At 50.9% G+C, this 16428-nt stretch overlaps 1 protein-coding gene across 2 annotated transcripts in view; it reads right to left on the bottom strand.

Moving 5' to 3' along the window:
• The window catches only part of LOC140427843 (E3 ubiquitin-protein ligase DZIP3-like), a 231092-nt gene that overhangs the window by 71968 nt on the left and 142696 nt on the right, over positions 1-16428 (bottom strand). For both annotated transcript variants that reach the window (XM_072513611.1, XM_072513610.1), the window contains exons 14-15: positions 16247-16300; positions 15597-15746 (exon numbers count right to left, since the gene is read on the bottom strand). In XM_072513611.1, the coding sequence (XP_072369712.1) occupies positions 15597-15746; positions 16247-16300 (204 nt within the window). The remainder of the gene's footprint in view (positions 1-15596; positions 15747-16246; positions 16301-16428) is intronic.

Below are 16428 nucleotides of genomic sequence, written 5' to 3'. Positions count from 1 at the left end.
GAGGATCATGTCCAACAAAGCCACATAGTCAGCATAATGCACAAGCGGACATGGGTAGCACAGTGCACTCACTCACCCCTCTCCGTCAGAATCAATGGCAAGCCTGTTCCCTTTCTGATGTGTCATTCTTAAACTCAGAGATGCATTGTACTCTTAATGTTTATAGCGCAATATATTTCAAATATATCTCTCTGGAGATGTATAAAAAGACGCATAATCCTACTGTCAGAATTCTACCAAATGGTGGAATTTCTCATTCTTGCAGAAACAAAATATTCTGAAACAAGCAACAAAAAGCTGCACGAGTAGGTGAAATGCTCTGGAGGACCAGCAATTAGCAATACACCTGTAGGAGGAATGAGTTTACTCTCTTGCAGGATTGTGTCCACAAATCCTGACTGCAAATTAGGTTGCGTCCCACAGAAAGAAATAAAAGCATTCACCTTGAAAGTGACTAGTTCATGGAGACATAGTAATGATCGGGGAGCACGATAAATGCTTGTCTCATAGGGTTGAAATCTCTCTGTAGCCAAATGGGAAGATCAAATCCACAAGACATAAAATTTAGTTTTATAGCACTGCAATCATCTGGCCAACCATCTCGTTTAATCTCTTAAACTTCTAATATTTAGCATTAATTGCAATTAGTTTCTGCTAATTTTGTGCAAGACAATGTACAAAATTATGTTAGTGATGAAAATAATGACAAAAACATTTCCAATGGAAGCTTTAAATTTATTTTGTTATATTTATTTAATTATAGTAAAGAGCTGAAAATTATCTTTAAAACACTGCATATAAAATTCAGGGGCTGGATTCTCTGATTTTGAGACTAAGTGCTGACGCCGGCGTGAAAACTGTGGACTTTTACGACGGCAAAAACGACACAACAGGTGTAATGATTCAGCAACTCTAAAGGGCCTAGCACCGTCGTCACGGAAAACGCAACCGTTTGCAAGCGAAACGGCGCCGGATCCGCCGGGTCCGTGATTGCCGCACATTAGGCTCATACGCTGCAGCCGCACTTAAACGGTTCATCCCCCCCACACACACCATCCCAGCCAACAAGATAGCTGGAAGGAGAGCAGTGCCATGGTTCCGGGACGCTGAGCTGGAGACTCTCCTGGATGCTGTGGAGGAGAGGTGATGACCCTGTACCACGGCCCGGGTGGAAGATCGTCAGGCGCCGCCGTTCGCCATGCATGGGCGCAGGTGGCAGACCCGGTCAGCACCGTTGGTGAAGTCGTCCGGACTGGCATCCAGTGCAGGAAAAAACTGCACAACCTCCTCAGGGCGGACAGAGTGAGTAGGCAGCACTGTGCCCCTGGCACACACATGTAACCCAGACCTCCCCCACCCCCCCACCCCCCAAAACTGGGAGACGGCCGAACTCCCATCCTGCACGTCATGCCTGCATCCATGCCAGCGAGGCCATCATCTACCCAACCCTTGTCATTGTTTGTGTGCACCCCCCCACCCCCACAAGGAGAAGACCACGCACAACCGCCGGGAGAGGGGACTGGAGGGGGTCCACCAGACCTGCGTCCCCTCGCCATGCCCGAGCAGAGGGCACTGGATGTGGTCGGCGGCCCGGAGGAAAGGGAGGTCACCGACGGGGAGGATGTCGGCGTGCGAGGAAGTTAGAACCCCTGCCTAGTTGCGGATCCTCATGGTACATATGTGCCCCCGGCCACCCTCCTCACCCACCCCCCTCACACTCACCCCCCGTCCAGTTGTCTAACCATACATGCCATATTGTGCCTTACAGGACCTGCCGGAGAGGGACCTGGTCCATCTGGGGCACCCCGCCTCCAGCCAGTGCCAGAGCCAGAGCCCCGCAGACGGCCGAGAAGAGCAGCCGGAACACCAGCCCTCTGCCCGAGTCCCAGGACACCACGGCGTTTGGGTCAGGGGAGGACACAGACTATCCATCACAGCTGTCTCCAACACCCTCCACCACCCCAGAGACCATCACCTCGGTTGGACACACTGGTGAGGAGCCTCCTGGAGCACTATCTGGTGCGCACCACACATTGCATCTGGTACAGCAGGTGGAGAAAGGAGCCGAGGGGCCGGACGGACGTAGGGCGGACCGGCCCCAGCAACTGCCAAGGCATGTCCCGGGCTCCTGAACATCCAGTCCCACCCATAGTGCAGATGCAGGCAAAGTCCCAGGGACTACGGGAGAGGATGACGGCCGGCCTCCAGCACCTGTATGCGGCCAGGTTGAGGAGTACATCCGCGTGCAGGAGCAGGTTGTGGTGCTGGTCATGCGTGCCACCCAGGCCGCGGTGGAGGCAATGGGGGCGAGGTGTCGGATATGGGTCAGCTTGTGCAAGGCCCGGGGCATTCTGTGCAGGCAGGGGCCGAGGCCAATGACAGGGCTGCCCTCTCACAGGCAGCCATGTGCCCGAGGCACCTGGCCATGGCAGCGGCGCTCCTTAGCGTGGCCCAGTCACAATGGGCCAAGGGTGAGAGCGTTGGCGGCATTGCCCAGGCACAGGCCGGCGTGGCGCACACTCAGAAGGAGGTGGCCCATACGCAGAGGGACGTCACCCACACCCAGAGGGACGTGGCCCACTCACTGGCTCAAGTGGCACAGACCCTCAGTGTGGTGGCACAGTCGCAGCGTTATGTGGTGCAGTCCCAGATGGAGATGGGCCACTCAATGTGGTCCATGGCCACGAATGTGCAGACCCTTGTTGAGGCCAGAGCGGGCCCCCAGGACTCGCAGCGCCAGGTGGCAGGGGAGACTCATCCCATAGAGTAAACCAGGGACCATCGGGCACCCCAAAGGAGGAGGTGGTGCTGGGACCCGTGTTGGTGACCCCCACAGGAGCGGTGCCGGAACACCGCAACACCTCGGACTCCCCTCCTCATGTCCCTGGTGCATCTGGTGGGCAGCGGGCAAAGCAGGGTGGCACCACGCCACCCGGGACGCCCAAGCAGCAGCCGGACCCATCCAGGCTGGGTCGCCCCAGGAGACCGTGTGCCACGTCGCAGGGCAGGAGTCACAGCAGTCCGCCTCCACTACTGCTGTACCATCTGGGGAACCACCTAGACAGAGTGTTAGGGCCCGTAAGGACAGAAAGTTAGACATCAGTTAAGTTGGCACGGGTGCAGGGCACAGTTTAGTTATAGGGGCTAGGGCTTAGACTGTATATATTTGTTCACAATGAACACATGTTCACACCATTCAAACCTGCCTCTGTGCTCTGTCTGATGGGTGTGGGGGTGGGGCGATCAGTGCTGGCCAGTGGGAGTGTTGGGTGGGGACGAGTGAAGGCCCCGTGGGCAGACCATGCTCCCCCCACCGCCCCGACCCCGACCATCTCCAGCACCCCCACCCCAGCGATTCAACAGGACCGTGTGATGGACTGGCAAGCTCGCATGCAGAGATCACACAGGTGGAAGGTGCTTCTGTGGGCATGAGTCAAGACATTGTCAAACAATGTGGAGCATGGAGCTCATCGCAGGGCTGTCATCCATCCCAAGGACCAGACTCGCTGTCACTGCCAATCCAGTGTCCCCAGCTCCTACGTCGCAGGTATGTATAATGGACGGCGTGTGCATGCGGGTGGTTTGGTGGCGTGGGAGGTGAGGGTGTGTGTTTCTGGGATGGTGATGTCTGTGCCCCTGGCCAGTGACCCACTCCCCCCTAGTCGGTGAAGCGTGTCGTGACAAGTGCATCCCCTGCGTGCTGGCCTTGTTGATGGCATTGTGCTGAATCCCGTGCCTGCCCGGGTCTGATGTCCCACTCATAGTCCCCCTCCCCTGCATCCTCCTCGTCTGACAAGGCCTGCCCTTCCTCCGCATCCTCCTCGAGCACATCGTCCCTCTCCTGGGCTAGATTATGGAGGACTCAGCAGGCCACCACGATGCGGGTGACCTCCTAGCCTCATGCTGGAGGGCCCCTCCAGAGCGGTCCAGGCACCTGAAGCGCATCTCCAGGACCCCAAAGCACCTCTCGACAACACCCCTGGGTTCTGTAAGGGCATCATCGTAGGGGTGTCCGTGTCGGTCTGTAGCCTCCGTATAGGCATCATCAGCCACGACCACAATGGGTAACCCCTGTCACCCAGTCAGCGGCGCAGACATGGGGGGGGGGGGGGGGGGGGGGGGGATCGTCACCTTGGTTGGGTGGGGCGGGGGGGGGGCGATTGTCACCTTGATGGTCACTGGGAGCGGGTGTCCTTCCCCATACCCCTGCTGTACCAGGTGTGCCATCATCTGGCACATATGTCGCACTGTCTCTCTGCTCATCCGCAGCCTCCATCTGCATGCCTGGTCAGAAAAGTCCTCAAATGACATGCAGTTGCGGTACATGCGGGGCCTCATCTGGCGCCTCTTTGGCACCTCCTCCTCAGCCTGTTGGGCAGGCGGCAGTCCAGCCTGAGTGGCTGCCAACTGCCCCTCTGCAGCCCCCGCCTCCTCTATGAGCGGCCCACCGCTCAAGCTGCCACAAGGTTTCATGCAGAGATGCGGCCTTCGCCACAGTGGCCAGCATTGCAGGTTGATCTCCAAAAGCCTTTGCTGTCTGCAGGGGGTGAAAGGCCAACATGTTAGCATGGCGCATGCTCCCGTACCCAACCAGGTGCCATGGGCTACACGGTGGCCCCCGGTTGGCACTGTGGGTCCCGCCGACGCATGACCCCCCCCCCCCCCCCCCCCCCAACACCCCGGTCCCTTGGGTGCCTCCGCGCCTGGTGCCCGTCCCTGCTGCTAGGGGCATCGTTGGCTGCCACTGACCTCACTGGGGGCTACCATCGGTATGGCCCTGGGTGGTCCCCGGTGGGTGGTTGCCGGTTGGATGGGGTGTTCGGGGGACCATCTATACGGCCGTTGTCACTGTGTAGAACCAGGGGCCGGGGTGGGTGGTCAGCAAGATGGCCGCCTTAATGGCGTTCGATGCCTTGGGGCCTGTGGGGGGGGACTCCGGCTTCTCGGCCTATTCCCCCCCCTTCCCCCCCCCCCCCCCCCCCTCCCCCCGCACCCGCCGCAGCCAGCATGACCGGTGGCCTAGCCGGCAGCCCGCAGTCAATCCACGCCATTTCCCAACTCCTCTCTCTCGCTCAGCAGCCAGAACGGCAGGTTTTAAAACCACAAGAGAACCACGTTGTCAGGAAATCAGCCAATCCGAGGCGCAGAATCACGCAGGCCCCGGAGCATCGGGTGTCAGGTCCGCTAATGATAAGCCTACTGTACTTTCAGGCTGCGCGGCGGGGGCCGTGTTTACCCCATTTATAGGGGGGGTTTGGAGAATCTCGATTTGGCGTCAAACCGGCATCTACCGCAATTTCGGCGTCGGAAGCTATTCTAAACCCAATCGAGTTTCCCGATTTCGGCGTCGGCTAACGGAGAATCCAGCCCCAGATAATTGTCTAGATCATCAAATCCATGTATTCTAAATGGTACCCTTTGAAATAAATTGTTGTTCAGGTTAATAGATTTAATGGATGGTTAAGACAGATAAACAAAATTAAATATTGATACCAAGCATCACTTTGCAGTCTTTGATAATTTAGCTATGTGAAATGGCGGATGTGATATCATTAACAATTTCAGAAAATCTATTTTGATGTTAAATCCTTTCACTGGTTCATAAGAACATAAGAACTAGGAGCAGGAGTAGGCCACCTGGCCCCTCGAGCCTGCTCCACCATTCAATGAGATCATGGCTGATCTTTTGTGGACTCAGCTCCACTTTCCGGCCCGAACACCATAACCCTTAATCCCTTTATTCTTCAAAAAGCTATCTATCTTTATCTTAAAAACATTTAATGAAGGAGCCCCTACTGCTTCACTGGGCAAGGAATTCCATAGATTCACAACCCTTTGGGTGAAGAAGTTCCTCCTAAACGCAGTCCTAAATCTACTTCCCCTTATTTTGAGGCTATGCCCCCTAGTTCTGCTTTCACCCGCCAGTGGAAATAACCTGCCCGCATCTATCCTATCTATTCCCTTCATAATCTTATATGTTTCTATAAGATCCCCCTCATCCTTCTAAATTCCAACGAGTACAATCCCAGTCTACTCAACCTCTCCTCGTAATCCAACCTCTTCAGCTCTGGGATTAATTAACCTAGTGAATCTCCTCTGCACACCCTCCAGTGCCAGTACGTCCTTTCTCAAGTAAGGAGACCAAAACTGAACACAATACTCCAGGTGTGGCCTCACTAACACCTTATACAATTGCAGCAGTACCTCCCTAGTCTTAAACCCTCTAGCAATGAAGGACAAAATTCCATTTGCCTTCTTAATCACCTGTTGCACCTGTAAACCAACTTTTTGCGACTCATGCACTAGCACACCCAGGTCTCTCTGCACAGCAGCATGTTTTAATATTTTATCAATATTATCAATATCTATCACCCCAAGGTTCATTGCATTAATTACAGCAAGAAATTCCTGCTATGTTTCAAATGTCCAAATTCTCATTGAAAACTACTTTTATTAAAAGCACATTTCTATATTAGGGATTTTAAAGTTTAAATTGTGAAGACAAGTGGCTCAGGGTGAGCGCACTGCTCTTTTACCTCTGCAATGTGGATCTGGGTCCAGCCCGTATTGACACTCTGCTCAATTTCAGCTGATTCTAAGAGCTGACATTGGTGTGGGGAGTCTCAACATAGTTCTTTAGTAGGTGTTGGTAAATATATTGTGCTGGACTTTATGGCAGGTTGGCAAGTGGTGGGTGGAGGAGGAGCCTTAGAACTAGCACTGTGCAGGGACACCATTCCAGGCACATATTCACCTGACCCCTCTGTAATTGTAAAAGCAGCGAGGAAGGCATCAGGAGACCAGTCTGCCTATGGACCAATTGAAGTCCATAAAGGCCAACTGTTGTTTATTTAAGGGCGTCCGCCCGTCAATGTTGGGATAATACCCGTGGTAAGAGGGGCCTATGACAGGTTTGCAGTCTGGCAGGTTTCACTCATCAGGCTGGGGGCCAGTCAAGATGGGGTACCTCTTTTTGGATCTTCTGTGTCCATCAGAGGGTCTCCCTCACCCCAAAGTCTTCCCAACCCCAACTTCCCTTGCCCCATTGCTAACCTGCCTCCAGTGAGACACTCAACATACTTTAAAGTCTGAGTTCAATCGTGAATGCCTTCTTCAGGGCTGACTGCTGGCCCAGGGGTGGTCACCGTTCCAAATGGCACTGCTGGGACCAAAGAGCTGCCAGGTGGAGGCGGAAGGCCCACCTCAAGCCAATTAATGGCCCAATGGCTGTGGGGTAAGCCAGCCAAGTAGAGGTGGGTCTGCCCCTGACCTTTATTGGGTATTAGTATTCAACTGAATTGTTTCTTTCAGATCAGATATTAAACCAACGTCCTGTCAACGCTCTCAGGCGGACATAAAAGATCAAAGAAGAGCCAGGGATGTTCTCCATGGTGTCCTGGCTCTATCATTCTTCAACCAACACTACCAAAACACAGTCAGCTGGATTCTAATAATAATATAATAATAATAATCGTTTATTGTCACAAGTAGGCTTCAATGAAGTTACTGTGAAAAGCACCTAATCACCACATTTCTGCACCTGTTCGGGGAGGCCGGTATGGGAACTGAACCTGCGCTGCTGGCCTTGTTCAGCATTACAAGCCAGCTATTTAGCCCACTGTGCTAAACCAGCCCCTACGTTCCTGAGACTGTTGTCGCCAGGGCAGGATTAGTAGAGTTCTACGACAGCAAAACTGGCACCGCACCTGAACCAATTACACAGCCATTAAGGGGCGAGCACTGGCGCCATGTAGAATACAATCGATTCCAATGAGAAATGGTGCCATATTTGCCGGGTTCTGAATTAACAAGCTGCAGCTGCATATACACACTTCACTCCCCACATACAGCATCCCAGCCAGCAAGACACGCAGCCCCGAGAACTATCGATGTGGAACTGAAGACCCTGCTGGACGCCGTGGAGGAGAGGCGGGCGACCGTGTACCCCGGGTGGGAAGCAGGCTGCCAGCCGTCGCCATTCGCCGGGCCTGGGTGCAGGTGGCAGAGGTCGTCAGCGCCGTGGGCACTACCGTCCGGACCAGCCAGCAGTGCTGGTAAAACTGCATGACCTCTTCAGGGCTGCCAGGATAAGTAGGCTGCATTATGCCCCTGGCCTCAACCCCCAACCCACCCGTAACTCCCCCAACCAGGAGATTGGCTGAACTCACACCCTATGCCGGCACCCAGATCGGCCGCCATGGCAGGTGCCCTGGCCACTGAAGCCACCAACCACCCACCCCCTGGGTTGCATGCGTGCACTGTGGGCACTGGAAGTAGTCAGTGGGCCCGAGGACAGAGCGAGGAAGTGCGACCCCGATGAGCTTTTTTAAAAATAAATTTAAAGTGCCCAATTCTTTTTTTTTTCCCAATTAGGGGGCAATTTAGCGTGGCCAATCCACCTACACTGCACATCTTTGGGTTGTGGAGGTGATAACCTCTCAGACACGGGGAGAATCTGCAAACACCACGCGGACAGTGACCCGGGGCCAGGACTGAACCTGGGTCCTTGGCAGCAGTGCGGAATACTGCACCACCATGCTGCCCCGAAACTCTGCTGAGCTGCAGTTCCCATGGCACACGTGTCACCTCCCATACCCACTCTCCACCACCCGCCTACACCCCAGTCTTCCCTCGCCAAACAACCCCCACATACTCCCATCTCTCCCACTCCCTCCCGACCCATGATGCAATTATGCGACTTATCTTGTGTCTTGCAGGAGCTGCTACTGATGATGTGGGCCGTTCTGGTGTCCCCCGACGCCAGCCACAGCCAGAACAAGGATGGGAGTAATTGCCTCGCATTCTGGGACACCCCGGAGCTCGAGTCCGGATATGACACTGACCTCCCGCCACAGCTGTCTCCAACAGCCTCCACTATCTCAGAGACACTCACCTCGGTTGGGCACTTGAGGCTCCTGGGACACCATCTGGTGCGCACCACACATGTGATCTGGTACAGCAGGTAGAAGTAAGAACTCCCGAGGCGGTGGACGGTCGGAGGGCAGGCCGACCCCAGGAACTAGCTGCCTTCCAGACGGGTTTTGGGCTTCTGGAGCGGACGGCCCCATCCATTGTGGAGATGCAGTTTGAGAGCCAGGGACTACAAGAGGGGATGACGGCGAGCATCCAGCACCTGCAGATGCAGCTATGGATCCAACCGTGTGCAGAAGCAGGAAGTGATACCGACCATCGAAGGCCAACAGTGCACGGATGATGTCCGCGGTGGTGGCCTTGGGAGTAAAGGTTTCGGCCATGGGTCAATATGTCCAACGCCTAGGGCACAGGCAGCCATGTCCCAGAGCCACCTGGGCATTACAGAGGCACTCCTGAGTGTGGACCAGTCACAGCGGGCCATGGCGGAAAGCGTCGGAGGAATTGCCCAGGCACTAGCTGACATGGCACAGACCCAGAGGGAGGTGGGCCAGTCCCATACTGAGATGGCACAGTCACTGGCTGATGTGGCACACACCCAGAAAGTAGTAGCACAGTCACTGGGTGATGTGGCACAGTCCCAGATGGAGGTGGCCCACTCTCTGCGCTCCATGGCCGCATGCACCCCGGTTGAGACGTGAGCGGGCCGCCAGGACTGGCAATGCCAGGTTGCGGGGGAACCTCAGGGGTTAGCCTCAGAGCAGTCTGTCATCTGCAGGTGGTCATAGGGCAACATGCGTACCTTAGTTCACCCCTGGACCTGGGGTACCTTGGCGATGGCGGTGAACCCCATTGCTCGGGCATCCCGGTCCACATTGACAGCCACAGGGAGCGTGTGTCCTCCACCACTCCCCCACGGTGCAAGGTGCGCCAAGAGCTGGCAGATATGTTGCATGGTCCCTCTACTCAGCCAGTCTTCGACTGCATACCCAGTTCGGCAAGTCGGCAAATGATAGTTGCTGCCGGTGCATGCTAGGCCTCATGTGGCACCTCCTTTGCACCTTCTCCTCGGCCTGTTTGGCGGGCCTGCTCGCTGTCCTCACCGGCTGCCTCCTGTTAGACATGTTAGCATGGTATGTACCCCCGTGCCTAAGAGCCCCAACAGGCTACACGGTAGCCCTGCGGACCCGGCCCTCACATGTCTCCCCCTGCCCCCTGCAGCCCTGGCCCGTGTCCGGGGCCCCCCTGTAAGGACTACTGTGGTCATTGCTCTTGGGCGGGCAGTGATGCCCCGCTGGCAGATAGCGGCTGGTTGGGGGTGTGTGTGGGGGGGGGGGGGGGTTGGTATGGCAGAGTGCGCGGTATGGGGGTGAGGGGTGGAGTGCGGGGGTGATTGATGAGGGGTGGAGTGCGGGGTTGGTGGGGTGTTGAGTGGCGGCTGGGGAGGGCGGCGTGGTGGTGCAGTGGTTAGCACTGCGTCTCAAGTGGCTGAGGAGTGGGGGCTGGGGTGGGGGTACCCATATGGCTAGTGGCACTCTGCAGAACCACGGGCCACGGTGGGTGGTCAGTGGGGTGCACGGCAAGATGTCTGCGTTGAATGCCGCGGCAATGGCGGTCCGTCCTGGACACTGCCCCAGTCCCGTCGGGGGTCACCGTGGTCCCACAGATCACCGTCGCCTGGTCACCCCCCGCCACCACCACCAACCTCCAGCCAGCTGACCAGTGTCAGGACTGGCAGCCCACGAACGAGCCTCTGCATGTCCTACCTCCTCTCTCTCCCTCATCAGTCACAGTCCCTGTTTCCTGATTTTTAAAAGCACAAGTGAACCTCGCTGTTGGGAATTCACCCCCCCCCCCCCCCCCCCAGTGGAGGCTGAGGATCACGGAGGCCCCAGAGAATACCGGGTTAGGCCCCCTAATGGTATGCAAACAATGTTTACTGTACGTGTGGAGTAGAACGCATTGAGGTTGCTGTCGGGGTGCTGGAGAATTGCGATTTGGCGTGAACCCAGCATTGGCCATGATTTTGCAGTCAAGACTGATTCTCCACCTAATCTTTTTCCCAATTTCAGTGTTGCCCGAAGGAGAATCTTGCCCACTGTCTGGCCATTTTTCACACACGTGTTTGTGGGAGCTTGCTGTGCACACATTAGCTGCCATGTTTCCCTACAAACAATGACTGCACTTCAAAAGTATTGTATTAGCTGTTGAATGTTTTGAAACAATTCAGGTCAAGGAGGACAATATTTAAATGAAATATTTTTATTTCTTCATTTACAGAAAGAATAAGCTGGAAGAAGACAAAGGGTGGTGCCTAATGGGAAGTGTTCAGACTGGAGTCCAGTTACTAGTGGTGTACCACAGGATCTGTTTTGGGGCCACTGCTGTTTGTCATTTTTATAAATGACCTGGAGGAGGGCGTAGAAGGATGGGTGAGTAAATTTGCAGATGACACTAAAGTCGGTGGAGTTGTGGACAGTGCGGAAGGATGTTACAAGTTACAGAGGGACATAGATAAGCTGCAGCGCTGGGTTGAGAGGTGGCAAATGGAGTTTAATGCAGAAAAGTGTGAGGTGATTCATTTTGGAAGGAATAACAGGAAGACTGAGTACTGGGCTAATGGTAAGATTCTTGGCAGTGTGGATGAGCAGAGAGATCTCGGTGTCCATGTACATAGATCCCTGAAAGTTGCCACCCAGGTTGAGAGGGTTGTTAAGAAGGCGTACGGTGTGTTAGCTTTTATTGGTAGAGGGATTGAGTTTAGGAGCCATGAGGTCATCTTGCAGCTATACAAAACTCTGGTGCGGCCGCATTTGGAGTATTGCATGCAATTCTGGTCGCCGCATTATAGGAAGGATGTGGAAGCATTGGAAAGGGTGCAGAGGAGATTTACCAGAATGTTGCCTGGTATGGAGGGAAGATCTTATGAGGAAAGGCTGAGGGACTTGAGGCTGTTTTCGTTAGAGAGAAGAAGGTTAAGAGGTGACTTAATTGAGGCATACAAGATGATCAGAGGATTGGATAGGGAGGACAGTGAGAGCCTTTTTCCTCGGATGGTGATGTCTAGCACGAGGGACATAGCTTTAAATTGAGGGGAGATAGATATAAGACAGATGTCAGAGGTAGGTTCTTTACTCAGAGACTAGTAAGGGCATGGAATGCTCTGCCTGCAACAATAGTGGACTCGCCAACACTAAGGACATTCAAATGGTCATTGGATAGACATATGGACGATAAGGGAATACTGTAGATGGGCTTTAGAGCGGTTTCACAGGTCGGCGCAACATCGAGGGCCGAAGGGCCTGTACTGCGCTGTAATGTTCTATTGTATGGAAACAAACAGCTTCAGTCCAAATTTAGATTAAGGCACATAAAACAGAACAAAGCATTGTCAGATTTGATAAAGACAGTAGGTATCTTCCCTAAAGGGCATTACTGAACCAGTTGGGTTTATATAATGATACAACTGTTTCATGATGGCAGATACTAAAAAAAAAAACTGAATTCAAATTCTCCAATAGCCATGGTGGGATTTGAACTAATTTTCTCTGGAGTATTAGTCCAGGTGACTAGATTATTAGTTTAGTAACATAACCATCACTCTACCACTTTGGTGAGTTAATATCTTGCAGACCAGCAGCAATGGGAAGCCTTCATCTGACTTTCATCGCAAGGCCATATTTAAATTCTGCTGGCCCTCTTCTCACGTGGAATGTTCAGGAATGTTCACTATCACCTATTCAAAATCTTGGAACACTCTCCCTAACAGCACTGTGGGTGTCCCTCCACTAGATGGACTGCGGCGGTTAAAGGGAGCTCACCGCCGACTTCTTAAGGGCAATTAGGGATGGGCAATAGGCTGGCCTAGCCAGTGATGCCTAGATCCCATGAATGAATAAAAAAATGGAGAAATCTCTGGTTTCAAAATTTATTATTTTTGAGGCAAAATGAAAAGGGAAACGGAGAAAGGAAACCTTTTTCTAAAATAAATTTAGAGTGCCCAATTATTTTTTTTCCAATTAAGGGGCAATTTAATGTGGCCAATCCACCTACCCTGCACATCTCTGGGTTGCGGGAGTGAGACCCACGCAGACACGGGGAGGATGTACAAACGCCACACGAACAGTGACCCGGGGCCAGGATTGAACCCGTGTCCTTGATGCCATGAGGCAGCAATGCTACCACTGCGCCACCACACGGAGAAATGAAACTGAATCTTCCAATTTCTAAGGAAGCTAAGACTGAAATTGAGATTAGAAACTAAAACTTTGGGGGACTGAAACTGGCTGAAACCATATTAAAGGACACAAGAGCCCTTCCTCAAAGTCAGCAAAACTAAAGAGCTGGTCATTGACTTCAGGAAGCAAAGTATTGTACACACCCCTGTCTGCATCAATGGTGCCGAGGTAGAGATGATTGACAGCTTCAAATTCCTAGGTGTGCACATCACCAACAATGTGTCCTGATCCACCCACGTCGATGCTACGACCAAGAAAGCACAACAGTACCGATATTTCCTCAGAAAACTAAGAAAATTCCGCATGTCCACATTGACTCTTATCAACTTTTATAGATGCACCATAGAAAGCATCCTATCTGACTGCATCACAGCCTGGTATGGCAACTGCTCAGCCCAAGACCATAAGAAACTACAGAGAGTCATGAAAACAGCCCAGTCTATCACATGAACCTGCCTCCCAACCATTGAGTCTGACTACATCTCCCGCTGCCTTTGGAAAGTGGGCAGCATAATCAAAGACCCCTTCCACCCGGGTTATTCTCTCTTCCAACTTCCTCAATCAGGCAGGAGATACAAAAGTCTGAGAACATGCACTAACGGATTCAAAAACAGCTTTTTCCTCACTGCTACCAAACTGCTGAATGACCCTCTTATGGACTGAACTGATCTCTGCACACATCTTCTCTACTGAATAGCACTACACTCTGTATGCTTCACCGGATGTCTATGTCTACGTATTTACATTGTGTATTTAGCATATGTCCTATGTTTTTCATGTATGGAACGATCTGTCTGGACTGTACATAGAACAATACTTTTCATTGTACCTCAGTACGCGTGACAATAAATTCAAATGCATTAGAGCTCAGATGATGATCCCAAGCTGTATTCTAGGCAGGCTAAAGAAGACAGAGACTAGATACAAAAGCTGCGCCTAAGCAAATATACAACTATTTCTGTTACTCAAAGTAACATTGGTGGATCTAGGCCATCATAAGCAGAGGTGAGGAGGTTCTCCAGGCTGAGCCTTTTAAGGAGAGACCGTTCCCGTGGAACTCAAGTTGGTTGTGTGCTATTGGCTGGGATCAGGCTAAATTCTAGAAGAGGAGCTGAAATTCCTTACCAGGAAGATGGAGTTTCGAAAAATTTTGTGACTGAGATTGATGACATATATACTGTGTAGATTGCTGAGCCAATTCTAATATTTGTGTAAGTTGTATTTGCCATTTAACGTGTAATTTATAGTTTATATCTATGACTATGATTAATCAATTGCAAATTGCCATTAATACCTGTTTAATTTATATTGATTCTGGGTTTTAGAATATAGGTGGGTGCCCAAGGTAGTTTTTAGTGTCTGCCTTGTTTTGACTCTTGTATAGTAAACTCTCTTTTGTTTTAAATTATGGAATCTTGTGGCTTCATTTTTTCAGTAAATAATCAGATTTTTGGATGACTATTCACGACTGAGATCATGACAAAATCATGTAGAGTCTTTGTTGTTCAATGAGTGAGTTGCTGCAGTGCATTTTGTAGATGATACACACTGCAGTCATTGAATGTCGGTGGAGGAGGGAGTAAATATTTAAGGTGGTGGATGGGGTGTTAATCAAGCAGGGTCCTTTGCACTGGATGATGCAGGCCTTCTTGAGAGTTTTTGAAGCTGCATTCATCCAGTTAAGTGGAGAGTATTCCATCATACGCCCAACCTGTGTCTTAAAAATGGTGGACAGACTTTTGAGGATACAGGAGATGAGTTACTCATTGAAAATTTCCAGTCTCTGGCCTATATTTTGTAGTCACAGTCACATATGGCTGGTCCAGTTCTGGTCAATGACAATGCCCCCCCCCCGCCCAGGCATATTTACTGTGGGGAACTCAGCGATGGTAATGTCAATGAATGTGAAGAGGCGCTGGTTAGATTCTATCTTGTTGGACTTGGTCATTGCGTGATGTGTGTGACACAAATATAACTTTAACAAATGCTTTTTCCTTGCATTTGGATGCTAGAGTGATATGACGTCTCATTTTACAGTAGAGAAATTCCTCAAATAACTAAAATGTACCTAAGCGTGGGTTAGTATTTAAACCAAGTAATTCTTCACATTCCAACATGCTCACTGATTAAAACAAGTGGCAACAACACAAATTTCTACACCCTGTTTTTGACTTGAAGTATTGTAATCAGTGCATCAGACATACCTTTGCATACACAGGTATTTATGGGGAACTAGAAAAACGTATGAGAAGAGATAGATTGTTACAGTGGTGCATTCAATGAGAAAAGATAGAGGAGACTCGAGTGGACGGACCATAAACACCAGCATGGACTAGTTGGGTGAAATGGCATGTTTTTGTGCCATATATCCTATGTAATTCTACATAGGTAAAATACAAAGCAAGTGTCTTATTCCTTTAAAATAGAACCACTCTAGCTTCATATTGCCTCTTCATGTTTGTTTAATGATACAAGTATGGCACATACCTCACACTGTTTCTCTTTCTCTTGGATTCTTCGTTTCCATGCTTTAGTTTCAAGATGGCTTTCATTTTCTATTTGTTTGCAGCTGTCACGCAGGTCTTCAATGGTATGTATCAATCCATTCCTCTCTTCCTCCACTTTCTTAAAAGTCTCCTGTAGAGAATAATAGAATTTAGTCGAATCAAAGGATAATTGATTGGATTTTGAAAAACCCTTTATATTGCAATTTTGAGAACTATGCATGAAATGTTATGAATAAGTTCTGTATAGGTCATCAAGAGACAGATTTTAAATGCTTATCTTCTCCATCACATGGTACACTACACAGCAAAATGAGACCACGTTCAAACTGTGTGACGAACAATTGAATTATCTGTGTACTAACGATGCAAGTGTTTTCACCTCTCACTTCACCAATCCTCTAGGCCTCTCTGGCCGTGGGTGTCAAGATATGGGTAACGTTTGTGTTGCACTCAATCCCAGTAGGAACGGAGTTGAAACTACTGAACTCATTTCACGTAGGACCCACAGAGAAACGACTTCACATCAGTTTGAGGCAAATTCAAACCCACATTGCAGAGGAGAAAAAAAGAGCATGAAAGCTGGGTTAACTATAGTGGAGAAAGGCAAAAAAAGGTAATTATTCAAAATACCTTAAAATCAACATCATCAGTGTTGACACAAGCATCGATCATTCCATCCAAAATCTGCAAATAAAACATAGAAACGAGTGACAGCAACACAATATATTACACCTTTCTCGTCCAACCCAGAAGTAGAAACAATTTACTTTATAAATTAACCCGTTTCATTGTTTACTCAACTAATTATTTAT

Source organism: Scyliorhinus torazame, chromosome 8, assembly GCF_047496885.1.
Source record: "Scyliorhinus torazame isolate Kashiwa2021f chromosome 8, sScyTor2.1, whole genome shotgun sequence".
Lineage (NCBI taxonomy): Eukaryota > Metazoa > Chordata > Chondrichthyes > Carcharhiniformes > Scyliorhinidae > Scyliorhinus > Scyliorhinus torazame.
This window is presented reverse-complemented; position numbering and strand designations above follow the sequence as displayed.